We start from the raw sequence: 25,076 nt of genomic DNA on the forward strand, positions 1-25,076 counted from the left end.
CTCAGATGGTGGCTGTGTTGGCGGCTGAATTGGGAACCGTCGTGAGTTCTTTCGCCTTTCCGTCTTCTCGTCTCCTTTTTCTTTAACCTCCACCTTCCACACTACAACGTAGACACCTCTTTCGAGACAAACACTGAAGTTGCTGCCAACGACCAGCCCAACGTTTGATTAGCTTTGGAGATTTTCTGTGGTTCCCCGTTGGCGACCGGGGCTCAGTCTCATGGGCCACGGCTAACGAATACGTGCCAATCAAACGACGCCATTCAGGGGGCGGAGGCGCCGTAAGGCGGACAATCATCTTCCTCCAGGAGGAGAGACACGTCAGGCGGGGACGTAAGGAGACGAAATATATGAAGGTAAAGTCAGACAGGTCAGACTTGGCCACTTTCCCAATGTATAGCGGTTACCACCTTGACGCAGCGGCTTTGCCAGCCTTCGCTTCTTCTGTAGAGGCGACACTCACAGGCGGAGGAAGCTTGGCCTAAAACCCCAGATGGGGATGATCGTCGCGGCCTGGCGCCTGCCTGCCGGTTGACACTGGCTGATTTTCTATTTCCGGATCTTGTGGGAATGATTCAATTCGATCCTCACGATGGAACCATGCATCCTCCTTCTACGCGCTGCAACGACCCGACTGCTGCGGTGAAGCGGAAAGACGACGAGAGTACTCCCACCTTGGCAATCTTGCTCGGCACTGAGGATTACATTGTCATGACAGCCAGCCGTGAGAAGAAAGGACGAATCAACCAGTATGGCCACCGAAGTCTACCGAGTGACGATGGACAGGCACGCAGCCGGACCCTGGACTCCCATTCGGCATTCCCTTTATAGACGCCTGCTGTGCCGGTCCCTCCAATGACCCGCAACACAGGCCACATAGTCTTGGCCTGGGGCATGGCATGCGTCTCCCTCGCCGTTGGGAGTCGGCAGAGTTGCGTGGCAGGCCAAGCTTGCGCGTCTCTTTTTAAATCATTTAAACCATAGCTTCGTACCAACCGGGTGGCGTCTTCATATGTACTGTGTTTCATTAATGCAGGTGTCTACCAGACAAAGACGAGAGAATACGGAATACGGGTCATAACATAACATCAGGGGTCGGTCGTCTTCCTGTTGGTGTTGGCTGTCGTGCTACTCGACCCTGCTCGACCTGCTTCTCCATATTATTATCCTTCTGTATCCCCAGTCCGAACCCTTCGCGTCTCTTGTTTTTCCCTTTTTATATTTTCTTTCCTCCCCTTTTCCTCCCTTAGTCTATCTGCCCTCTCTCCTCTGTCCCCTTCGCTCCATCCTGATCGAACCAGCAGACAACGTCCCACATCCCTGTTCCTCAACGCCCGCTCTCCTTCCCCTCGCGCCGTCATCATGTCCAGCGATAACAAAGCCGCCGCCGCCGCCCGGGCCAGCGAGCCCGAGCCCGCCGAGGCTCCTCCTCCCGCCTACGCAGCGGGCCCTTCCGGCGGCAACCCTCCCACCGCCGAGGTCCCGCTACAACAAGATCGTTCAGCTCCCGCTCCCACTCCCGGTCCGGCGCCCGGCGGCTCCTACCCCATGCAACCGTACGGTCAGCAGCAACCGCAGGGCACACCGCTGCACGCCCTCACCGACCGGCAAACCGATGTCGTGTGCCCGGCGTGCAACCACCATGGCGTGACGGTCATTGACTTTAAGGCGGGAGGCTTCACCCATGCCCTCGCCGCCGTCGTCTGCTGCTTTTCCTGTCTGGGTTGTATTCCTTACCTCTTTGCCCGTCTCAAGGATGTGACGCACAAGTGCGCAAAGGTATGTCTTTCCCTCTACGAGACAGATAAAATCCCCCTATTTTTTCTTGGGACCCCCGGAAGCTAAGTTCTCGCTTTTCGTTTATAGTGCAATACCCAGCTGGCCACGTATCACCGCAGTGGAAAGACCGAGATCAACGTCAAGTAAAACGTCGATACCTTTCTGTCCTTTTGAGGTTTCAAGGTGTAAAGCGGGCAATAATAAAGATACTGTGGTTGGATGACTTGAAGCTCTCTGGTCTCCCAACAACCACGTAAGTCCGGTATCATGTCTTGTTTAATCGACACGCAATATTCCGAGCGAGTGCCATTTGATGGACCTGTACAAAGTTGGGTTGGAAGTCGACAATGAGGCGACAGGATGAGCAGGCCCCATGGGCGAAGGAATCGGAAGCGGCGGGGGATACCCAGACGGAGAAAGATGGATGGATAAGACCAGCGAATGACTTTGGCATGTTTTTTTTTCTTGCTTTTTCTTTATGTATGAAATCTGCGGCACGATGGTCTTGGGACTGCTAGGCGGGCATCTTGCCATTCTGTGTTGTTATCATCTCGACATTTTCCCCCTGATACTTGCTTGCTCGGACAACCGCTTCCTATACTGCTTCTCCAGGCTAACTCGACATGTGTTCGTAAAAAAGGGCCGCATCTTCATCGGCGTCATGATTCAAGCTTCGTCGACTTCGTAACGGAGGACCCTGTCAAAAGGGCTTAAAAAGCACGGGAAATGAAAGGTTGGCATAGTGGTAGGGTATCTATTCCGTCATGTACAGCCGTGGAACATGCTTGTAAAAATCTAAATCATCATCGTCAATCCGGAAGCCTCCTTCTTTGTTCTCTCCCCTGGCCAGAGACGGGCGGCAATTACCAGGCTTGGTAGCAGCAGCGGCGCAGCTCGGACTGTATTTGCCCATTCGAACCCAAGTCGTATGGACGCTCGGCTCTCCAAGTGTGTCGTCACCAAGTGTGCCGTCACCAGGTGTGTTGTCCCAAGTATGTCGTGTCGGCCGAAACGCGTCTCATCTAATTTGCAAAGATGCGCACTTTCATATCCACGCTCCCCGTGGCAATGACACAGCGTATCTGCTCTGTCGTCTTGGGCGGCGCCGCACTCTTGCTCGGGGTCCCATTCGGCCCGTTCGGCCCACCCCCGCCATTCGCCGCCTCCCCGCGGACGATGCCCGGGGCCCAGCGAAGACACGAGACAAAGTGGCCGTGGACGCCCGAGACGGTCTTGACGCAGCGGCCGTCCTGGGCGAGGTCCCAGCACCGCACGGTGTAGTCGTCCGAGGCGCTGAGGAGGTACTTGCCGCCCGGGTGGAAGACGAGGGCGCGCACCCAGTTGTCGTGGCCGACGAGGGTCTTGATGCAGTTGCCGCGGGCGTCCCAGAGCTTGATGGTCTTGTCGCGGCCGGCGGTGGCCATGAACTCGGCCGAGCTGGAGGCCGGCGGCGGCCTGGTCAGCCCGGCGAGCGGGGCGAGGTGCGGGTACGAGGCGGGCGGGGCCAGGGCGCAGCAGAGGAGGATGTGGTCGTGGCCGACGAGGGTCAGCTTGGTTTCGGGCTTGGCGGCGCTGATGTCCCACAGCCGGCCCATCCGGTCGTCGCCGACCGAGAGGAGGAAGCGGCCGTCGGGCGAAGGGCTGACCTCGCGCACCCAGTCGACGTGGCCCTTGAGGGTCTTGAGGCAGTATCCCGTCGACACGTCCCATATCCTCAGGGTCTTGTCCCGGCTGGCGGAGACGAGGAGGTTCCCCGAGCTGGGCGCGCCGGCGGCGCCGCTGGGGATGAACCTCACGCTGCTCACGCTGTGGTCGTGGCCGGGCAGGGTGCGGATGTTCTTGTAGCCGTCGGAGGGGTCCCAGAGCTTGATGGTCAGGTCGTTGGAGCAGGAGGCCAGCAGGGTGCCGCCTCGTGGCCCGCCAAAGTCCAGGTCGAGGACGGTGTTGGTGTGGCCCTTGATGGTCCGTTCCAGCTCGCCCAGCTCCCAGTCCCAGATCTTGATGGTGTAATCTTCCGAGCCCGAGGCGAGCGAGGAGAAGACGGGGTGGAAGGCTATGCATGCGACGGCTTCGCGGTGGGATTCGAGGGTGTGTCGGGCGGGTGACCTCGGCAGCCAGCTTGTGGGGTCTTGGTTTCGGCGGGAGAGGGATGTCGGGGTAGCATTGTCAAGTTCGGATTGTAGCGAGGCGACTTGTGATTCCAATTCCATAATCTACCCAAGTGCGTCAGTTAAATGTCACGTCGGTCAACATGGAGAAGGGGCTAGAGAAAAGCAGGGGGAAACGAGTGCGCGTACTTTTTTCTGTAATCTCACCACGCTGGTCCATTTCTTCTCCAGTAGACCCGCGTACTTCTTGGTGGTGGCTTCATCGAACGAGTCGCCAATGTTGAGTTCCTCTCGGAGAGTGGCGGCAGTCTTTTGGAGGTTGGTCGAAGTGAGGTAGGCGATGATGCCTTTATGCCTGTAGGACAGTCGGTCAGCGAAGGAGCGGTGACAGGACAAGAAACGGCGGGCGAGAGGGAGAGAGGGAGAGAGAGGGAGAGAGACGTGCAGCTCATCTGCTTGCCGTGGCGTTAATATTTGGCTCATGCTGGCCGCCAGTCGAGCGAGCGAGAAGGGCCGGGCGAAGGTGTTTAGCGATGGGGAAAAACCCGAGGGTTCGAATGGATGTCGAGTTTTGATGTTGGTGCTATGGCCCAGGGGTATATCGGTTGGGTGACGATGGGTCTGGGAAAAAAAAAGAAAAAAAGAGGCTGTTCGTTTCGTGATTGAAAAGGAAGCTCAGACGTGACTAGGCCAGGCGTACAAAGTATTGACAATCGAGATGGTGAGGATCGCAAGATGTGCAAGTTGGGAGACACGGTGCAGACAGCGTGTTGCGTCTGCTCTGGGTCTTGGTGGTGGTATATTCGCAAGGGGTATACAAAGTATTCGTATGTACTTGAATTACGAATATACGAGCGATAACTCCACCTTGACCAGCCATAGAATGCGCAGTGATGGCGGTATCATGCGCTGCTGTCCTGTCCTGTCTGTTCTACGGCGCAAGAACCCAGGGAACAAAGCTGCCGAGTAGGACAAGGAAGGGTAGCAAAAGCAAGATGAGCAAAAATTACGGCAGACGGTCGTAATCGTAATGTCATGAGGCTCAAATGCATATCATTCTAGACGTCGTTGGATGGCGAAACGGTGGGAGGAAAAAAACAAAATGAGAGCTGGCTCGATATGGAAAGGGAAAAGGTTGCCAGGGGTTTTTGATGCCCCGCCATACAAAAAGGGGTCACAGGGGATACACCCACTGTACTTTGTACATGTGTGGGGGGTTCAGTACTAAAAAGTCACTAAAACAGCATCGCTTCAGGGGAGAGGTTCACTAGAAGAGGAAACGGTGGGGTGGAAGCACGACTAGACCATCTCTCCGCGTTTGCCCTGATAATACTTGGGGATTGTCGAGATTTCCTCATAGAGACTGAACGAGGAATTAAGAAGATACATAAACACAATTCAATATCTTAAAGACATCCGCTACATGAGTACAATACATCACTCCTGTTCTGCAAATTTAGGTACTACACTAGGTACTAATAGGTACGGAAGAGGACCGTGGACTCGAGGTGCCTTATCTCTTATCAACAATCTTATCGCTTATCATTGCTGCCTGGTTTGTTGATCGGGGCAACCACAACCACCGCTTCACCTGCCAACACCGGTCAACACCGGTCGTCGATCAAACCCCACACCGTCTCTCGACTTTTGGCAGCCCGACAAGAATCCGTTGACCCCATAAACAGACCGACGTCCACTACCATTGTTGGATTGTTGGCGCAGGCATCAGCTCTTCCTCCCATGGTCCACCACGAGAAACATTCCCATCTTGTCTTCTATAACCTTCGACAATCCTTCTAGTCAAAGAGAAGAAAAGCCGCATCTCTGCATGGCCCTTTGTCGCCATCACAGTCACAGTCACAATCACAGCCATACATCCATACCGCCTGGAAGCTCGACGACGAGGTCAACTGCCAACCTGACTAGGCACTAGACCGCCGTATCCTACTACAAAACTCCCTCATTGCTTTTGCTGCCAGGCGCACCTCCTATCCCACTGGTATGCGCCCTCCCGCCCTCCCGGTTCTGCCATCACCCCATTCCTGCCGGCCCCGTCATGCTGCCTCTTGAACCTGACCCCCATTTTCCCAAATGCGCCGTCGTCGAGTGGGCAGCACGCGTCGTCTTTGTCGTTTGTTGCTTTGCGGACTAACCAAGAGATTAGCCTTCAGACCTCAACAATCTTCCCACGACGACGACGACGGCCAGAGCCATAGGGACCACGAGACCGCCCTTCCTCGCCTCTCTCGATTCCGTTTTAGACCCCGTCCTCCCGTCCTTGGGAATACTGCCCAGATGGGTGACGAGCCAGACTTTAGCTCCTTGCCCCTGACGGATCGGTGGGTGCACAAGGTATGCCCAATTCCTACACCTACAGTCCCTACACCTACACCGTAGTACCTCCCCATCCTGCAAGAAAAGAGTCTCATGACCCCTCTCAGGTATGGAAAGTCCGCAAAGAGGCCTACGAAGATGCCGCCAAGCAGTTCGCCGCTACTCCCGACGAGCACGCTGATGTCTTCCGACCTTTCCTACAAGACGCCAGCCTCTGGAAAGGGGCCGTCGCCGATTCCAACGTAGCCGCCCAAACAGAAGGCCTCGCCGCCTACTGTGCCTTTCTCGAGTTTGGTGGGAAGGACCACGGAGCCAGGACACGAGGCCAGACCATCATCCCCATCGTCGAAAAGGGCTTGCCGTCGACCCGCCCCGCAGCGAAAGAGTCGGCCATAAAGGCCCTCCTTCTCCTCATCGAACTCGATGTACCGGGCCCCGTCATTGAAGAGATGCTCCCCGCCCTGTCGAACAAACAACCCAAGGTGGTGGCCGCCACCCTGAACGCCCTCGTCACCATCTACCACAGTTACGGCTGCAAGACGGCCGATCCGAAACCCGTCCTCAAGGCTTTGCCCAAGGCCTTTGGCCACGCCGACAAGAACGTGCGCGCCGGCGCCCAGAACCTGGCCGTCGAGTTTTACAGATGGCTGCGCGAAGCCATGAAGCCCATGTTCTGGGGCGACCTGAAACCCACCCAGCAGTCCGATCTCGAAGCCCAGTTCGAGAAGATCAAGGCCGAGCCGGCCCCCAAGCAGGAGCGATTCCTCCGCTCCCAACAAGAGGCCATGGCCCGCGCCCCTCCCGGCGGCGGCGATGGGGATGGCGATGGCGTCGGCGCCGACGGGGAGGAAGACGAGGAGCCGGGCGAGGTCGACGCCTTTGATCTGGCCGAGCCCCAAGACGTCTTCGCCAAGATCCCTCCCAATTTCCACGACAGTCTGGCTTCGTCCAAGTGGAAGGACCGCAAGGAGGCCCTCGAAGGCTTGTACGCCGCCCTCAACGTACCGCGTATCAAGGACGGCGACTTCAACGAGATCAACAGAGGCCTGGCCAAGTCCATGAAGGATGCCAACGTCGCCGTCGTCACCCAGGCCGCCCAGTGTATCGAAGTGCTCGCCAAGGGCCTGCGCAGTGCCTACGCCAAGTACCGGTCCATCGTCATGGGCCCCGTGATGGAGCGTCTGAAGGAGAAGAAACAGACGGTAGCCGAAGCGCTCGGCGCCGCCCTGGACCAGGTCTTCCTCGCCACCAACCTGACGGAATGCTTGGAGGACATCACTTCGTTCCTCGTCCACAAGAACCCCCAGGTCAAGGAGGGGACCATGAAGTTCCTCATCCGCTGTCTTCGGACCACCCGCACCGTCCCCAGCAAAGCCGAGATTGGCACCATCGTCGAGTCGGCCAAGAAGCTTCTGTCCGAGTCGAGCGAGGGTCTCCGATCCGGCGGCGCCGAAATCCTTGGTACCGTCATGAAAATTATCGGCGAGCGGGCCATGAACCCGCATATGGAAGGGCTCGACGATATCCGGAAGAACAAGATCAAGGAGTTCTTCGAGACGGCCGAAGTCAAGGCCAAGGACAAGCCGAAACCACCGCCCCCCGCCGCCAGGGCTCCCCCTGCCGCGGGTCCTCCGAAGAAGGCCCTCGGAGGGGCCAGGAAACCGGCCGGGCCCCCAAAAAAACCCATCATGCCACCGTCGAGCCCGACCCCTCCGGCTGCCGCACAAGAGAGCGCGCCCCTCGCACCACAGCCGACGTCCAGGAAGCTCGGAATGCCGAAATCGTCTGGTCTTGCCGGACTAAAGGCGCCCCAGAAGCGGCTTGCCGCGCCAGGTGCCGCATCCCCCCGCCGACCCATCATGCCGGATGAGGATCCGGCACCCGCAGCGGCAGCGGCACCCCCCACGCCGGTTCAGCCCCGTCTCGGACTCGGCCGCGGTGGGTTGGCCGGCAGGTCACTAGCCAAGCCGACACCCGCGCCAGTCCAGATGCCGCCCGAATCGCCCCCGCCGTCCAGCGGGCTGACGGCCCTGGAACGGGCCGAGCTGGAGGAGCTGCGGGCGTCGAACGAGCGGCTGACCCGCCAGGTGGAGGAGATGCGGCACGAGCGGAACAGGTTCATGTCGGAGATCCAGGAGCTGAAGAACCAGAACGCGGGGCTGATCGAGGACCACACGCGCGACGTCCTCAGCATCAAGGCCAAGGAGACGCAGCTGGTCCGCGCGAGGAGCGATGCCGAGGCGACCGAGCAGGTCAATGAGCGGTTGAGGCGCGAGCTGGACAGGTTGAAGAGGGCGCTCAATAATGCCGAGGGCCTGGCTGCCCGGGCTGGCATGACGAGTCCAAGTAAGTTTCCGTGTGGTTCATGTTGTCGCCGTTGTTCTTTCTTTTCTCCTGTTTACCCTGGCTAACGAATAAAGGCATCTCATCACCGACGCACGACGACGTGGGAATTTATAGGGATGGCTCCTACGGCGCGTCCGGGAGCCGCAGCCGCATGAGCTTCACCAGCACACTCTCCGAGGAGAAGGAGAACGGGGAAGGCCTCTACCACCGATCGAAGCTCAGCCCGGACCTCCGTTATGGGGGTGCGTCGGGACGAGGCAGTCCGGCTAGGGGATTCCGGAGCGCCGTGGCCACCCCCGTCGACGACCTGCGGGAGCCGTCTCACGGCGCAGTTAGCTCGGGCTCAAGCGCTACGGGCTACAACGGTGCCGGTGGCTCTGGCGCTGCGGGCGGGGTGGAGAGTTGGAGGCGGGCTGCCGAGGTGACGAGTCAGCTCAAGGCACGCATTGAGCAGATGAAGGTGAGAAATGGAGCCCATCTCTATTGTTTTACATGGTTGTTGTACTGACAAACTCAGGCTAAGCAAGGGTTCGCTCGCCCGTAAGGGGAGGGTCGGGACGAAAGAAATCCGACTACATGTCGATGGTTGAAAGAGTCCAGCCGTTTATACCAGGCTTTTCGCGAATGGGACTTGGTGGCCCCGTTTGGGGCGGCCGGAGTTGCATATGGCCGGCGTCGGAATTCATACCCACATCTCGCATGAATTGAACTATTTACGCAGGGGCGAAGACTTGTCGACAGAGTATGATCAAGTGCGCTGCATGAGTTATGGACATGGGACGTACGGGGCCCCCTGGGCAAAGATTCTGGCCGTCAATGTTGTAGATACCTTCTTTATTAATGCACGATGTTTATGACCTAGGCGAGAGAACCTAGGTCGAGGAACTATACTATATGGCGACAATTGAGTGAAGACGGAGTGAGTGGGAATATTTCTCTGTTTACTACTTGCGAATACAGTTGTCGAAGCCCTGGAGATAGTTCTCTGGCAAGTCGCCCCTTTTGTCCTCTCCTTGAGATTATCGACCCTTTGCAAAGAAAACTGTCAAGAATTAAGCAGATACAAAAATTGCACGAGAAATAAAAGGGAATGACATGACACTCTTGTCCCTGCTGCTTCGTCTTATGGTCTTAGCAACTCCAGGGCCCCTCCCCCTAAGCCTCGTTGTGCTCGATCCTGGTCTTCCTCATCCTCCGCGCAATCTTCCTCACCCTCCGCGCAATCTTCCTCACCCTCCGCCCAATCTTCATACGCTTCTTATCATTCTTCGGCCCGTAGCGATACTCCGCCTCCTTTCCACCCTTCCCCTCGACGACCTCGACGTCTCCCCACCGCTCACTCTCCTTCCCAGCCCTGCCGGAACACTCCGCCGCCACTCGGTCCCCCTCCTCCTCGACGCCCGTGTCGCGGATCTGGGCCGCAGACGCACTCTGGCATTCAGCGTCCCCCAAGCTCTTCCTCATCCAGTCTTCTTTGGCCCTGTCTGCGCCCGCGGACTCGATGAGCATCTTTTCCCGGACCTTGGCCCGCTCCATCTCCCGCGATTCGGCCGTGAGGTGGTTCTTTCCGGCCTCGAGACGCTGGTCGGGGCGCTTGCGCATCCTGAGCGTCACGTCGCGGGCGTATACCGCGTCGGCTTTCTTCTTTGCGGCCGCGTACTTCTTGAGGAACGCCGTGAGCTCCTCCTCGGTCATCTTCCGCTTGATCTGGCCGAATCGTTCAAACAATGGCCATGTCTGGTACTGGTCCTCCTTTGATTTGCTGGGCTCCTCAGCCTTCTCCTTCGACTCGGGCTTCTCCCTCGACTTACTGGGCTCCTCACGCTTCTTCTTTGGCTTGCTGGAATCCTCAGGCTTCTCCTTCGACTCGGGCTTCTCCTTCGACTCGGGCTGCTCCTTCGACTCGGGCTGCTCCTTCGACTCGGGCTGCTCCTTCGACTCGGGTTGCTCCTTCGACTCAGGCTTCTCTTCCGACTTGCTGGAATCCTTAGGTTCCTCCTTCGACTTAGGATTCTCCTTCGACTCAGGCTTCTCTTCCGACTTGCTGGACTCCTTAGGACTCTCCTTTGACTTGCTGGAATCCTTAGGCTCCTCCTTCGACACAGGCTTCTCCTTCGACTTGCTGGAATCTTTAGGTTCCTCCTTCGACTCAGGCTTCTCCTCCGACTTAGGCTCCGCCTTCAACTTAGGCTCCTCCTTCAACTTAGGCTCCTCCTTCGACACAGGCTTCTCCTCCGACTTAGGCTCCTCCTCCGACTTAGGCTCCTCCTTCGATACAGGCTCCTCCTTCCCCTTAGGCTCCTCCTTCAACCTGCTGGTAGCCTTAGGCTTCTTCTTCTTCAACTTGCTGGACTCCTTAGGCTTCTTCTTTGACTTGCTGGAATTCTTAGGCTTCTTCTTTGACTTGCTGGAACCCTTGGACTTCTTCTTTGACTCCTTCCCGTCGTCTGGGTCGTTCTCTTCACTGTCTTTCGACTTCGACAGCTCTCGCATGTGAGCTATATCGTGGCCCTGAATACGGTGCGACCTCAAGAACTCGACGATACTGTCTTGGACCTTCCCTGAGGCCCGGTCATTCTCCGTGGGGGCGATGGGGCCCTTCTCGTTACAGTGAGGCAAGGCCGCGGAACTTGGGGAGTTGCAGTCGGGGACAACGAGCCGGATGGCAGCGGGAGCAGCGGTTACGAGGGCGGCCAGGCCCACTGCGGCAAGGGGGAAACGCATTGTCGGGCGTGTTGTGAGTTGTCAGACGGGATGTTCTGTCTTGTGAGCTTTGTCGTCGACTGGGTCTCACAGATGAAAAGGTATACACTGGATAAGTGAAGGGAAGAAGTAAAAGGAAGAAGGGAGACCAGGACACAATCTTAAGTCGACGAACAAAGGCTTTCTCTTATAGGAGGCTTGGGCGATGTTGGCACCATTGTGGGTGTTATGTTTTGGCCACATCAAGCCTCAAGTATCGAACCTTTTCACGCCAACTTTGGTGCTTCGTACAACCTCGTTGCCCATTTGTCTGTATTGTCAATCTTCCAACTTGAATGGGATTGTCTTCTCACAGTGGATGGATAGACGGGCATCCCGCGTACGTCTCGCAGGCTAAATCGCATTGGATGTCCATTCTTGACTCATCTTCCTGGTTCAAACTGAACTCCTGGATGTCGAGACTCGTCAGCTTCATGTCACTGAGCCTCATTGCCTCGTGTGCTTGTCGTAGGAGGTGGAAAGGTAAGTTCAGCCACTCATTCGCCGTGGAGACTATTTTCTCTTTTTTGCCCCGTGTTTTTTCTCGTTTTTTGGTTCCCCCCTTAGAGCCACGTGGCGCCAGCGTCTCTTCTATCGTACTCCATAGCTATGAGTAGAATGTTCCGCATTTGCCTTTTCATCTTGAGCAGATGATGGCTAACGAGGTTCCGCAAGCACGCCACGTAACTCTGATCAGTTTCACGCTGCGTCCGAGAAACCATTATAATAAACGCGAATATCTAAACGTATAATTGGATCGCCGTCGGTTCTAGCTCCCCGTAATGGCATGGCTGTCGTTTAGACGGCTGTCGTTCAGGAGAGACTGGGAGCATAACACGTTTCTGCCAACAAACAGACCTGCGCAGACGGGAGGGGAGTGGCCGTCATTTTCGCACCCCATCTCGGCCAGGGTGTTCTCGGCGCCAACAAGGCTGAGAGACTCTCGGGTTTCATCCCATGGTATCTGGGCAGCATTATCCCCGTGGAGTTGGGGAAGAAGGAAGAGAAGAGAATGACGCTGGCTAAGACTTCAATTGATGTCTCTACAATCGTGGCTTGGCTGTGGCTTAGGGGTGGCTGCCTGCCGGTCCTGGTCCGTGTGTTTCTTACTAATAATTCCGACCCGCTATACGAACCCGGCTTCTGTTCCCCAGACCTTCCCCGGCTTGGCATAAAAGTGCCCCTTTTCTTAAGACCACACCTTGTTGAACCTCCTTCGAATTCTCGCCGACACGGAGCAGATTTCATAACGTTCTTCTATCCAGACTGGGTGAGCATCGCATTCTCACCTCACCTCAGAGGACCATTGTTGCGCGGTTGGCGCCACGCAGAACGAGCCCCATGGTGACCGGGAGCCCGGCCTGCCCATCTGCCTGTCCAGGCCTCAAGGCGAAAAGTCTGGAATATCCCAGCACAGAATGCCATCGGACCAGCGCACCTGGTCGCAATGTGCAGATGTATCCGAGACCCTAGTCCATGAGATAACTGGAACTGAATAGCGTCCGGCGGCAGAAGATGTGCTCCGTGGCTATGTGTTAATCCACTGAACGGCTATATGCACCATAACCTTTTGCCATGCTCGGGATACAGTGAACGAGCGGTCAGGATAGACCACAGCGTTGTTGAGCTCTATCGAGGACGGCAGAAACATGGCAGCGAGACATCACCCTGACCTGGTACAAACAAGTTGATCATGTTGAATTGATAATCATGAGACAGCTTGTCGAATATGAAGCGGAAAGTCGAAAACTCAACAGTCGCCGCCCATACCCTTCTAAAAGCTCGCCTTTTGCTTTTGCCCTCCCCTCCCCTTTTTGCTGTCATTTGCCGAGCATTTGTTTTCCATGATCGATAGAATCCTTCCACCTTTATCCAAGGGTGGAATATGAAGAAAGTTGGAGCAGTTGGACAATTTGTTTCCGTCACTTATCAAAACAGAACGTTGAGAAAGACAGGGGAAAAAAAACCGCTTTCGCTTTTTCGCCTTTTCGCTCTTTGCATATCCTTTTCATTTTTCTCGACAGCAATAGCATGATAATCTGTCGACGGAATCCTCGCTGGCCGGCCCTGTCCAACTTTAGACCTTGGCAGTCAAGCGAGGAACCGTAGGATCCGTCGACATGCGCATGCCGTCGTCGCCCATACCGTCATAATGCGCATCGCCCTCCCCACGTCCGACGCAGAAGTAGCCAAAGTTCATATCACCGACACCGGGCCAGCCATCGCGAGTGGACAAGTCCGCACCGGCCTGAACATCGTGCGTCGCCCGGCCCATAACAGACGCCGTGGGATTTCCGTCGTCGTCTTCCCGTGCCAGGTCGCCGTAGGAGTCGTAATCGGGGGACGACGCGACCGAGGAGTGGGAAGAGGAAAACGATGCCCTGTCAGGGCCGGACATGGCTGTGTTGACGCTTGCGATGCTGTCCTGGCGCAGCCTCTTGTTCTGTTGCTGCTGCTGCTGCTGGGTAGCCGTCAACTTGGCCGCCGAGCTGCTGATGTAGTCCTGGATGTAGGAGCATTCACAGCTTCCGTGCTGCAGAATCATCGACTTGAGCATCAAGACCTCGCCGCGCAGCATGGACGCCTCGTTGACGAGGGCCTGGTGGATGGCCTCGGCGGCGGCCTCTTGGGTCTGCAGGTCGGCGATGCTCCTCTGCTTGCGGAGGCGGCATTTGTGAGCCGCTTGGCGGTTGCGGAGACGGAGACGAGCTTTCTTGTCTTCCTTGGTGCTGCCGGCCACTTCGATGGGTGACGGGGGAGGCGGCGACTTGGTCTTGCTGTTGTTGGTTGCCGTCGAGGTGCTGGCGGAGGAGGAAGCAGGGGCAGGGGCAGGGGCAGGGGGAGGAGCAGGAGCAGGAGCAGGAGCAGAAGCAGCGGGAGCAGGAGCATCGCGTGGCGAAGCCCGCCGCTTATGTTGGCTGGGCTTAGGGGCCAAAGGCCTTGGGGTGTTGTTTGCCGTACTCTGGGCGGTGGCGGTGAGGGCTGGCGATGACTGCTTCCGAGGTCGACCCCGGCGGCCGGAAGATTGCTGTCCCCTGGCGGATTGCGGCGGCGGCGGCGCCGCGACAGGTGTACCTGGGTGATCCAGAGCGGTGGCATCGATGGAGGACGTCGCCGAAGGCGATGACGAGATGAAGCTCATGTGGTCGACGCTTTCGTTACGAGACAAAGTGTACCCATGGGCATCGTTACTGTCTCTGCGCTGATCTGACTGCTGCTGCTGCTGGCGGTGGTGATGATTGCCACGGGGGTTCTCGTGCGTCTCGCCGGCAGCATGGGTATGACCCTCGGGGAAGTGGTTCGGGTTGGGGTGTGTGTAATCGAGCAAGGCCTGAGCCATGTAGTCGACCATTTGCCATGTCGCAGGCCCCGACTCGGTGCCGGGGTACAAAGAGAAGGCCGGGTGATGCTGGGGGTCGGACGGACGAAGCATATCAGGGTCTACGGCGCCATAAGGTGACATGCTGGACTGGGCGATCGATGAAGACCGGCCAGCTTGATGGTGGTCTGCGAATTCGGCCATGACAGCGTGAGAGGACGGGGTGGGCCAAGGGGCTTGGACTTTGCTCGACCCTCACAATGTTGATACAGAGAATACTCGTAGGGTAGGAATAGGTGCAAGATGAAGAAATGGATGGATGTATGTGTAATCAAGGTAAGGTGAAGAAGGGCAGTAGTCACAGAAAAGCTAGAATAGGGGCTATGAGAGAAGGATGGGAGTTGTAATACGGAGTCGGCCAATATGGTTAAACGGTATGTCTCGTGGTATGAGAGGAACACAAGGAGTATAAAGATGAAATGGATAAGAGGATGGAATGATGAAAGCATGGCGTGAGTAGGCCATATCTTCACCTGAAGGCATGGAGGTTCTTAATAGGCCATCAACCGCACGCAGTTCTACCAGAGCCCAGCCCAGAAGCCAACCCAGGATCTGCCGAGTTGGTGGGGTTGGCGTAGAGTCTTGACTCTTCCCCCGCTCTTAGTCCCATTCAAGGCGGCTCTGCAGATTGACGGAGGCGAAGCGTATGTAAGTCTAGGATGAGGTGGGCAGAGGGAGGAGGGAGAGGGTGGGAGGAAAAGGGGGGCCCAACCCTTGAAAGGCAACGAACGACAAGGGGTGGAGGGGGGAGCTACTCGAGCTCTTCGCGATGGCTGTCAATCCCCCCGTTAAAGCTGTCAAAAGGAAACTTTGCTGACCATTGACCATGGACCATGTAGGAAGGGCGACCCACCCATGGCCGAGATGAAGACGGATTATAGCGTCCGGATGCGACTCGAATCATTCCCCGTGGGCCCCCATGTGGAACATGTGGAATGGGAAAGAGCTTGTTTGCGCCATCCGCTTGGATTGCGGCCGAACCACAGATAAGGCCCTGTCTTTGCTGTGCGAATAGCAACGAATGGACAATTCCCATGGGCTTTACTGCAGCTATGCGATAATACGCAGCCAGTAATCGATGACGATTGGTTGTCTCCAGCGAAGCTTGGTACTTGATCATCCCATTGAACCTTTTGATTGGGGGATGGCCTAGGTGTTTTCCGTTTCGTAAAGCGTCCCGTCCATTCCCCTTTGGTGGTTAGGGGAGGCTAAAGGGGGGTGGACCGTGTGACGGCGATCTGGCGAGACCAGTTGATAGGGTTTAATTAGAGCTTGGGGAAACGGCCTTGGGAGGATTAGTTAGTGTACGGCGTATTTCTTAGTTGAGATGAAGAAGAGCAAAAAAAAAAAAAAAAAAAAAAAAGAGAAACGAACAAAAGAAAAAGAAAGGTAAATGCAAAAAGCCGCTCGAGAAGACTAACTTGGATGGCCGCTGCGCCGAAGACGGACGTTGTTTCTGCTTGTAAAGTCAATTGGCTCATGTGACGATGGGCTTATGCATGGCATCTCGATCGGCCTGGATGCAGATCGTCTTACTCCGTTCCTTTATTTGGAGGACAGCAACGATAATCCTAGAACAATGGTATAAGCACGCAAGAGGAGAAGCGTATTCGTGCGTGGTAAGGAAAGGAGCGGTTGAAAGGGAGAAGAGGAATGGACGTGTGGGGCAGGGTTCGAAAAACGGAGTATACTCCGCTATGATGTCACCCGATAGTTCCCTGGCCGCTTTCGTCTTCACGTGATGTTACACAGAATAATACTCTGCAAAGTCACGTGAATAGATAACAAGCCCCCCCCCCCCCAGACACTCGAATCAACAGTGAACTCCTGTCCTCCAATGCCCGCCGACAACTTTCAGTTCCTTTCCAAGAGGACTGACAGCATTTCTGACATTCATGATGCCTCTTATCTCTGTGGCAACCAAGAAAAAATGTCAGACAATGGACGCTTACGAGCAACGACAGGATCCACCTGCTCCCAGGACATCATTCCCCTATCGCGTGCAGGAGGCACTACCATTCTCCGTATAAGTCGTCTAACGGTCTAGCCGTCGAATGGTAGGAACGACATGGAGGAGAAGACCAATCATGATGAGAACCGTGATTACTTCCCAGGCTCGGAACTGCGAACCCGCCAGCCGGTAGAGACACGGTTCATCGGAGGCGCATGCATGCTGACCCAGGAAACGGGGAATGCCATGCAGCAGGAAGACGGAGGTCAGCTCCTTAGCTTGATTACCCTCGCCACCGCCATATCCCCTGTCCCCTGAATCCAGCTACCCCTCACTGCACCCTTCGTGCGCACCACGCGCCAGAGTCGTTCGACGAGAATGAACTGGGAGGCGCAGCGGAGGATTGGGAGGCGAAGAGAAAGGGGGAGTCGGACGACTGCTCTGGCCGAGAAGGCGTGGCCTGGGATGTTCAAAAAAAGGGCTAGACTGGGCGAGCCTACCATCTTCCCCTGGTTCAAGCTATTCCCTACACCAGGGAGCCGGTATGTTCTGCCAAGCCAACTCGACAACCTCCTTGACAATGACACCGGGCATGTGCTTGTACTGTACCAAGGGCAGACAAATGGATTACAATAGAGACATCTTTTCACGTTCATCAAGACTCCCTAATATACACTGCCTATGATACAACGCCCAACCTCCCCAAAACACGAGGCCCTTAGAACATCTTGAGTATCAGACGTCTCCACGTCGGAAGTGACTGCACATACGCCCTGTACGCGTGGATCGCCTCCCAGTCCACCTCCCGCCGCCCCGTGTCCACATCCATCTGGTGCGTGCGTAGCCATCCCGTCCGCTTCCACAGGAACCCGCAGACCCAGAAGAGGAGCACGATGGGCAAGGCCAGATACGACTTGAAGAACCCCCGTACGTCGTTGAGCCCCGACTCCCCCCTTGGTGCCGCGACGGCCGTGTAGAACTGCGCAGCCAATACGATAAAGCACAGGAACAGTCCCAGCCACGACCCGTACACCCCGCCCGCCGCCTTGAACGGAATCTCCTCCAGCGTGTGTCCGTGGTAGGCCCAGGCCTTGCGGAACCGGATGTGCGCCAGGCAGATGGACCCCCACGTGAAGATGGCCGCCAGCCCGGACAAAGCCAGCAGCCAGGAAAACACCTCGGGCCCCGACGCACTCAGGTTGACGTACGCGAGCGGGCCGCATAGGATGAGCGCCAGCACCGATGGGAGGGGCCGCCCGGACCGGTCGATGTATGTGAATATCTTGGGCGCGTACCCTTGCTGCGCCAGGCCTGTCAGCGTCCGCGAACCGCCGTACACACCGCTGACGCCGATGGACAGCACCGAGACCAGGATGACCACGTTCATAAAGTGATCGAACCCGTTCAGCCCGGCGTACAGGCCCACCAGCACAAACGGAGACGCGTTGACGTCCGAGTACACCTGGTCCGAGATGAGCCTCGGGTCGTTCGACGGGATCAACAGCCCGACGAAAAACAGACCGAGGATGTAGAACAAGGTGATCCGCCAGAACACCTGCTTAATGGCCCCGGGAAGCGACTTGGCCGGATTCCGGCTCTCGGCCGCCGCGAGGCCCACGAGCTCCGTTCCCGAGAAGGAAAACGCCGCCGTCACGAAAACGGAACAGAACCCCTTGAACCCGTATCGGAATGCCCCCGGCTCGTACCACAGGCGCGCGCCCCAGTACTCGTCGTAGCGCCCGTTCGATGGACCGCCGCCGCACACCAGGACCAGAGCGATGATCATGAAGATCACCGTGGCCGTGAGCTTGAGCATGGACGCCCAGAACTCCTCCTCGGCGTATCCGATGCTGCCAAAGATGTTGACCACAATGATGGCCACCCAGAATATCGTGATCCAGACCGCCACGCTGACTTGGTCGGTCCAGTACTCAATCACCAGGCCGCATACCGTCAGTTCCAGGGGCAATACGATCCCCCATTGGAACACGTAGTTCCAGCCCATGGCAAAGCCCCACGACGGGTCGATGAAGCGCGTCGAGTATGTGTAGAAGCCTCCGGATACGGGGTACATAACGGCGAGTTCGCCGAGGGCAAATACTTGACAGAGTACGTCAGGCTCAGGCTCTCGTCGTAGGTGGGACAGAGAAGGAACCAAGGGAAACACGAGGCGACGCAAACTCACCGACATTGAACATCATGACACCCACAATAGCGAAACAGATCAAAAGCGAGGCGGGGCCCTATGCGTGGAACAATGGTCAGTTTTGTTCCCATCCGCTCACTACTTGCCCTGCCCGCTAAACAGGACCTAACGAGGAGGCAAAGACTTACACCTGTGGCCAGAGCACCGCCCGAACCGACGAAGAAACCGGCACCAATCGAGCCGCCAATCGCAATCATATGCAGATGGCGAGTCTTCATGGCACGGTCCAGCTCGACAAGCCCGCGGCCATACTCGCGCCTCTTGAACGACGTCAAGCTCAGGCCATTCCGAGTGAAGAAGCTCTCCTCCTGGATGGTGGCAGCAGCATCCTTGGAGCGGCCCGTAGTGTTATAGCCAGGCAAGACCGGCGGCTTTTCAGCCACCGCTTCTGCCTGAACGACTTCTGACTTGGGCGGAGAGTCCATGGTAGAAGTTGTATGGGGAAAAAGCCGCTGACCGGAAGCGTTACTGCGCAGTGGCGAAGTTGGAGAGGGCGACTGTACGACTGTACAACTGTACGTCTCAGTTCCCGACTGCGTTTCTTGATACCAAGGGCCAAAAAGTAAAGAACCCAATAATAAGAAGACAAAAAAGAGAAAAGGAGAGAAACACAACTACAGACAGCGTAAGAAAGGTGGAGGAACTCGGTTCTATTTTATGGGACAACTCCCGGTCGAAGGGGAGATGATGGGCTAGTCAGGGGAGGCGCTCGGTTTTGCAAGGCCAAAAAGAAAAGAAAAAAAAAGTAAAGGGCCGCCGAATCTTGAGAGTGTCATCACTTCACTTCGGGGGGAAGCACAATGTGTGATCGCCCATATCAGGCCGAGTTGGCGCCACGGAGAGAAAGACGCCCACTGGTGGTGCTGCTGGGGCAACTAGCGTAGCCTATGAGGCTACACGTGTAGTGTAGGGTTGACGATGGAGACGAGACGTCCTTGTTCACCTTGGTTGAGCGCATGTCTACGACTGACGTTTGACTATTCTGGCCTTGCCCCTATTCTCGCTTCGATCGCGCCATCCGGTGCTTCGGGGAGTCGTCAGGGACCAACGCAGGATAGATTGGCTGAGGGGTGGCAAGGCTCGTGAGAACAAGGCCAGCGGCCACCCTCGGCCCTGAGGGAGGAATACCTATGACTTGGATCGGTGCGACCGAAGCTTGTAGATCATCACCACGAAAGGACAGGACGGAAGGCGGCAACTCAAATATGGTACCTAGGCCACTCCTCGGACCGAATCGTTTTATCCATTGGGCGAAAGGCGTCTATAGCCCCTGGTGGGAATTGAAGCTTATCGCCAGTTCGCCATGGATTGTGTTGATGGATTTCGAGTTTCCGGTGCGAGAAACGACATGGTCAACGCATTTGCATGGCGAACTGCGCATACGTTGCAAACTAACGACGCGAGTCGTCCGACCCGTCATTGGACAAAGGGGAGGAGGGCATGTAAGACTGGTGCGGTAGTCGACCACTCCATACCCGTCGTAACTACGAGTTAAACTCGTTAGCGTCACGGCCGCTCCATCAACCGTTTCCCCGGTGGTCGTTGATTCTGCCGATCTTGAGGGCGAAAACTTGGTTCAAGAGCGGAAACTGGGAAGAACGTGAGAGGGGCTCAATGCGAAGGGCCTCAACACCGGAGGATTCATTCCTGTCAACCAAATGCTCGTTGAGATGGAGCAGATATGTAGTCAAAGCACCGCTGAGATAGAACGGACATGTAGTCAAAGCAGCAGCGTATAACCAATGCGGCTCAAATCTGTCAGCTGCTTGGGCAGTCTTGGAGGTCTTGGCTTACGGGGAGGGAGGCAAGACAGGGGGACAGGTGTGTAATGGCCGCCACCAAGATGACTCCCGTCGCTATCCCGCTTTCCCCTCACTCCTGGAGTTGACGTGAAGGTGCGGGAACGATCCGCGATCGCTTCTTGGCGACCGAAGCAATCCGGCTGAACCACAGTGACGGTTCAAAATGGTTGGCGACATGAAGAGCACAGGAACGCATGGCCGATTCCAAAACCGCGTTGTCATCGTCCTATCTCCATTGCTGCCCTGGGAGTTTCAATCTCTCGAGAAGTACCACGGTCGGGTCGGGGGACACGGCCATCGCCACTTGAAGGTTATTCGAATCGAGTAAGGGGTAACTGGCCGGCTTACACCCGGCATTACTCGTCGTGTGATACCGCAGGAAACCATTTAACTGATGCTCGGGGCAGATAGCCCCAGCCCGTCGCGAGTCGTGGGGAACCCAGACATTCTTTAGGACCTTCTAGCGTCGACTCCACCGAAAGAAACCCTTCCCAGGAGTCCTGTTTGCTGAAGTAGTGCAGGGAAATTCGCCGGAGGGTTCCTGTGCAGCGAACGAATAATGGAGTGCTCAGAGTTCGGTCGGGAATCTGTCAAGGGACGCTGCACGCCCAGGGCCCAGCATCACATAGGTTGTCATGTCTCATTCAAGGGGTATTGCAATCATGCTGTCGGACTGTCAGAAGGACTCTGCTGCTTGAAGATTCATTCCCCCCCCTTTTTTTTTCCCCATCAATAAGGAGACTTCAAATTGGAGGATTCAACCTGGTCCTGCGATCTTGCCGGTTGACCCATGAGCGGGGTTCTTCAAATAACATCACGTGATCAGACGCCTAGTGTCTTCGGTCCCACGGCATATGTATTCGTACATCGCAAGTGTTCATGGCGGTCCGGTAACACCATTACCGTCGCAATGGCAATTGAATTCGCAATGCTAAGGCGGTTATGTAGGCAGCGTAAATTGAGACCAGTGGCGTAAAGACTTCAACATCTGCTCAATGTCTGTCCACATGTAACTTGACCACAGAATCAATGTCAATGGCACCTCCCTCAAGTACCAAAGAAGGACGCACAGAATGATTGAGACGTAATGAAGTGGATGGAGCTTATACTATGGTAGAAGCCGCGTCTGGGATCTCCTCACGATCGTGATAGTGTAGACTATACCTCAAAGCAATGGCCATTCACGGCGTCTACCCCGGAATATGAACTCGGTTCAAACCCTTCCTCAATCGTATCGGAATACAAGCTGGCAGGACGATAAGCTTTGATTAGAGCGCTAGAGCGATGCGATTCCCAACATATTCGCACTTTCACGAACCGAAGCTGGCCGACGACAGGCGGTTAGTGTCGAATACCTTACACTTACATTTGTACTCGGTACGTTCGAATGGGATGATGCTGGCGGTGTTCTTGACGAGATAATGACATCACCACCGCCTTACCAGCCAAGTGTACCCAATAGTGTAAGCTCATCCTGTCCCGGCCAGCGGCTAATCCCCCTTATTGGACCTATGGGTGACTTGCCCAAAGCCAAGGGAGAGTAGAGAAAGCAAATCCAGGCCCGGGGTTTCGTTAGCTGGGCGATAGACATGAAAAAGTGCCAGGAAGGTTCAAGACGGGGTGGGAATTTACGTTGTAAAGCTTTCAGATGGTACATACGAAGTAGAACTTGATGCTTCTGATTGCAGCGGAACGCCATCTAGGCTCAACGGGTGAATGTTGAATAGTAACGCTCAGTAAGTCGGCCTAATATGTACTTTCTTTCCCATCATGATAAACTCGTCCTGTTAATTTCCACCGAGATTGATCCTCTGGGCAAACATTCGGCTCCAGTCGTGATCCCCCACCAGTTGACATACGAATACACCAACCCGATCTTTTGCTTCCCCGCCACTTCCAATTACTTCTGGAAACGGTTCGCAACCGTCTTCCAGTTGATGACGTTCCAAATAGCCTCAAAGTACTCCGCCTTGCGGTTCTCGTACTGAAGGTAGTAGGCGTGCTCCCAGGCGTCAATGCCGAGCAGGGGCTGCAGGTTGCCGGTGACGGGATCCTGGTTGGCGCGGGTCACGAGGCCGAGGGTGCCGCTCGTCTTATCCTGGACGAGCCAGGCCCAGCCGCTGCCCTGGATGCCGGCCAAAGCTGCGTTGGTCTGCTTGCGGAAGGTGTCGAACGAGCCAAAGTCCCTCTTGATGGCGTCCTATACGTTGGGGAGTGCATGGTCAGCACGAGCACAGAAAACCGGGGAACCCAGAGACGACCACGTTCGAGCAGAAAAGTTGCAAAGACACGATGGACAAGAGAAAGGAGGAAACATACGCCTAGGGATCCCGAAGGCTCGCCACCACCGTCCTTGCTGGCGGGGGCAAGGTTCTCCCAGAACAGGCTGTGGTTCAAGTGGCCGCCGCCGTGGAAGTTGATGAGAGGAGCCTGGGCGGCCGCCTTGGTGAAATCGCCCTTTTCCTTGGCATCCTCGACAGTCTCGAGAGCGGTGTTGAGGCCGTTGACGTAGGTCTGGTGGTGCTTGGTGTGGTGCAGCTCCATGATCTTGCCCGAGATGTAGGGCTCGAGGGCGCTGTAGTCATCTAAAACGTGGTGGTTCGCGAGGAACCGATTCGTCAGCGAGAGCCGTAATAGATTCGGCGAAACGAGGGCCACCCACACGGAAGGTCAGGCAGGGTCGCCTTGTTGCGGACAAAGCTTGTGCCAAAGAGAGCGGCGGCCGGCTTTGCGGCAGAAGACCGCAGGGCCGCACGGAGGGTGGGAGTGGTGCGAAGGAGAGACGCCATGGTTATTATTTCACCTATCCCAAGCCGGACAGTCAGTCAATGGACGGATTTGTTGATTTATTGACACCGTTGGGGCGGTAACGACTCGCAACGGTCGGCCGCAGACCAGAGGACGGGAAGCTCTTACCGGTTTCGAACTGTTGATAAGGAAACGCGAATCAGGCGGATGAAATCAATTGAAATGATCGATGGTAGAAATACAATTTGTGCTTATGAGCGCGCTGATGGTGTTTTATCTAGAGGTGGTGAGACGGCAATTGGAGAAGAGTTGACTGGGAATTTCAAAGGCCATAATAACCGAGCTTCAATTGAGCGATTCTGGCGTCATAGGAACAGGAAAAGTGACGACGAGAGGTGGTCCTAGCTCCCTTGCTAAACCAATACGAGACACTGCCAAGCCCGATTACCTAACCAAGGCGAAGGAATTTGTAAAACTATCACGGTTGGTAAAAGGAACCATCACACTAAAAGGGAGCCATCAACATATTCGCGTCTTTCGTTCTACTCGCCCATGTCAACCTGGAGCTCCTTCATGCTGCCAATCTAAACCCGTGCCGCATCCACCATGTCATACTACGACATTGACTCTATCCTAACCGATGCAGAGGTACCATCCTTCCATACTGCGGAAACCATCCTTGGCCTGTTCGCTCCCAGGCGTGTCACGAGATGATGCTGACATGTTCATGTTCCGCCCAGAAAATCCCCTGCACGTTTGAGCTCGAGCTCCCCGACCTGGGCTACCTCGACAACAACCCCTCCCAACCCCTCAAAGTCGGGACCCAGCTCTCTCTCCCTCTATGGCTCGCCGAGATGCTGGCCTTGGCCAACACCGGAACCTCCGAGGACTCGCGCGCCCCGGTAACGCTCAACCTACCCCAGGCGCTCTCCGGACAGGTAGTCGCCGCCCTCAAGGCCGACCCGCGCGCCATCCCGCTGCGCGACCAGAGCGCCCACTTCTACGGGCTCGGCACCCACATGCTTGACCTCTTCGAAGAAGGCGAGCTGGGCGCCGTTCTCCGCCGAACGTTCGTCATGCGGGCCACCGATATCGCGCTCCATGCGAGGAAGGCGGGCGACGACGGTGTTGGCGGGTCAAGCGAGGACTTTTTGCGAGGCTTGGACGAGTGGGAACGCTCGCTTTTCCGGAAGGCGCACGAGGGGACAAAGTCGACCAAGGAATGGATGGACAAGGTCAAGAAACGATGAGTGAAGTCATGGGGCCATTGTGCGAGTCACCTTGTGAGGCACGCTACAATCGCCAGTCGTGTGAAGCCGGCGGATGCTCTATGAGGGCAGAACATGACACTGCAAGTTTCGCAATGCTGGAAGCCCCGAAACGCGCCCGGATGGCAGTACGTCTTCATGCATTGACGGGGCGCGTTTCTGTCGTCGTCTGTTGACTCCATGACGAACAAGATCGAACGACATAGAAGGCTTGGTTCGTACCTACTCCTTCCCATAACCAGCTTGCGGCCGTCGCAGAGTATCTTCTCCGGAGGGCGCGCCAGAGATGATGGAGGGCCCACGACCAGCTGCAACGGTCGGTGCGACGATGACGTTCAAAAACCACCGTATCGGATCACAAACCCGTCTCAGCATAGAGCCGGCTTCTGCTCCGTGTGCTATTCCCAACGCCA

At 56.2% G+C, this 25,076-nt stretch overlaps 9 protein-coding genes across 9 annotated transcripts; 4 read left to right on the top strand and 5 right to left on the bottom strand.

The window, feature by feature from the left end:
* Positions 1-1,362: 1,362 nt before the first annotated feature.
* ACRALDRAFT_1072375 (uncharacterized protein) lies at positions 1,363-1,926 on the top strand (the record flags this gene model as incomplete). The annotated part of the gene is made up of 2 exons (XM_071017969.1): positions 1,363-1,779; positions 1,867-1,926. The coding sequence occupies 2 exons, from the start codon at positions 1,363-1,365 to the stop codon at positions 1,924-1,926; spliced, it is 477 nt and encodes a 158-aa protein (XP_070871464.1).
* Positions 1,927-2,801: 875 nt separating this feature from the next.
* Positions 2,802-4,370, bottom strand: ACRALDRAFT_2112472 (uncharacterized protein; the record flags this gene model as incomplete). Its single annotated transcript, XM_071023577.1, has 2 exons — positions 2,802-3,992; positions 4,077-4,370. 2 exons carry the CDS (start codon positions 4,368-4,370, stop codon positions 2,802-2,804), a joined length of 1,485 nt encoding a protein of 494 aa, XP_070871465.1.
* Positions 4,371-5,594: 1,224 nt separating this feature from the next.
* ACRALDRAFT_1044499 (uncharacterized protein) lies at positions 5,595-9,493 on the top strand. Its single transcript, XM_071015357.1, has 5 exons — positions 5,595-5,886; positions 6,052-6,239; positions 6,329-8,567; positions 8,642-9,027; positions 9,085-9,493. Exons 2-5 carry the CDS (start codon positions 6,183-6,185, stop codon positions 9,109-9,111), a joined length of 2,709 nt encoding a protein of 902 aa, XP_070871466.1. The 5' UTR covers positions 5,595-5,886; positions 6,052-6,182; the 3' UTR covers positions 9,112-9,493.
* Positions 9,494-9,722: 229 nt separating this feature from the next.
* Positions 9,723-11,291, bottom strand: ACRALDRAFT_1094938 (uncharacterized protein; the record flags this gene model as incomplete). Its single annotated transcript, XM_071019749.1, has 1 exon — positions 9,723-11,291. One exon carries the CDS (start codon positions 11,289-11,291, stop codon positions 9,723-9,725), a length of 1,569 nt encoding a protein of 522 aa, XP_070871467.1.
* A 2,095-nt stretch (positions 11,292-13,386) lies between these two features.
* Positions 13,387-14,832, bottom strand: ACRALDRAFT_2044251 (uncharacterized protein; the record flags this gene model as incomplete). Its single annotated transcript, XM_071021418.1, has 1 exon — positions 13,387-14,832. The coding sequence occupies one exon, from the start codon at positions 14,830-14,832 to the stop codon at positions 13,387-13,389; it is 1,446 nt and encodes a 481-aa protein (XP_070871468.1).
* A 1,682-nt stretch (positions 14,833-16,514) lies between these two features.
* Positions 16,515-17,320, top strand: ACRALDRAFT_1065573 (uncharacterized protein). Its single transcript, XM_071017178.1, has one exon. The coding sequence runs from the start codon at positions 16,757-16,759 to the stop codon at positions 16,955-16,957; it is 201 nt and encodes a 66-aa protein (XP_070871469.1). The 5' UTR covers positions 16,515-16,756; the 3' UTR covers positions 16,958-17,320.
* A 54-nt stretch (positions 17,321-17,374) lies between these two features.
* On the bottom strand, positions 17,375-19,270 carry ACRALDRAFT_1058365 (uncharacterized protein; the record flags this gene model as incomplete). The annotated part of the gene is made up of 3 exons (XM_071015942.1): positions 17,375-18,739; positions 18,825-18,882; positions 18,974-19,270. Coding segments are annotated over 3 exons (1,720 nt in total), but the record flags the coding sequence as incomplete, so codon positions are not given.
* Positions 19,271-22,181: 2,911 nt separating this feature from the next.
* ACRALDRAFT_2126956 (uncharacterized protein) lies at positions 22,182-23,728 on the bottom strand. Its single transcript, XM_071023926.1, has 4 exons — positions 23,564-23,728; positions 23,310-23,450; positions 22,967-23,232; positions 22,182-22,847 (listed from the first exon to the last, which is right to left on the bottom strand). The coding sequence occupies exons 2-4, from the start codon at positions 23,434-23,436 to the stop codon at positions 22,548-22,550; spliced, it is 693 nt and encodes a 230-aa protein (XP_070871471.1). The 5' UTR covers positions 23,437-23,450; positions 23,564-23,728; the 3' UTR covers positions 22,182-22,547.
* A 225-nt stretch (positions 23,729-23,953) lies between these two features.
* ACRALDRAFT_1052261 (uncharacterized protein) lies at positions 23,954-24,645 on the top strand (the record flags this gene model as incomplete). The annotated part of the gene is made up of 2 exons (XM_071015724.1): positions 23,954-24,043; positions 24,136-24,645. Exons 1-2 carry the CDS (start codon positions 24,002-24,004, stop codon positions 24,643-24,645), a joined length of 552 nt encoding a protein of 183 aa, XP_070871472.1. The 5' UTR covers positions 23,954-24,001.
* Positions 24,646-25,076: the final 431 nt, after the last annotated feature.

Source organism: Sodiomyces alcalophilus (genome assembly GCF_042370955.1).
Source record: "Sodiomyces alcalophilus JCM 7366 unplaced genomic scaffold ACRALscaffold_8, whole genome shotgun sequence".
Lineage (NCBI taxonomy): Eukaryota > Fungi > Ascomycota > Sordariomycetes > Glomerellales > Plectosphaerellaceae > Sodiomyces > Sodiomyces alcalophilus.

What these genes read in the sequence shown, in the direction of transcription:
- ACRALDRAFT_1044499 (XM_071015357.1), top strand. Translation starts at nt 6,183, where the DNA reads ATGGGTGACGAGCCAGACTTTAGCTCCTTGCCCCTGACGGATCGGTGG. An exon ending in GGCTGGCATGACGAGTCCAA is followed by an intron (nt 8,568 to 8,641) that starts GTAAGTTTCCGT and finishes TAACGAATAAAG; the next exon opens with GCATCTCATCACCGACGCAC. An exon ending in CACGCATTGAGCAGATGAAG is followed by an intron (nt 9,028 to 9,084) that starts GTGAGAAATGGA and finishes TGACAAACTCAG; the next exon opens with GCTAAGCAAGGGTTCGCTCG.
- ACRALDRAFT_1065573 (XM_071017178.1), top strand. Translation starts at nt 16,757, where the DNA reads ATGGAGGAGAAGACCAATCATGATGAGAACCGTGATTACTTCCCAGGC.
- ACRALDRAFT_2126956 (XM_071023926.1), bottom strand. Translation starts at nt 23,436, where the DNA reads ATGGCGTCTCTCCTTCGCACCACTCCCACCCTCCGTGCGGCCCTGCGG. An exon ending in GACCCTGCCTGACCTTCCGT is followed by an intron (nt 23,233 to 23,309) that starts GTGGGTGGCCCT and finishes ACCACGTTTTAG; the next exon opens with ATGACTACAGCGCCCTCGAG. An exon ending in AGCCTTCGGGATCCCTAGGC is followed by an intron (nt 22,848 to 22,966) that starts GTATGTTTCCTC and finishes CCCAACGTATAG; the next exon opens with GACGCCATCAAGAGGGACTT.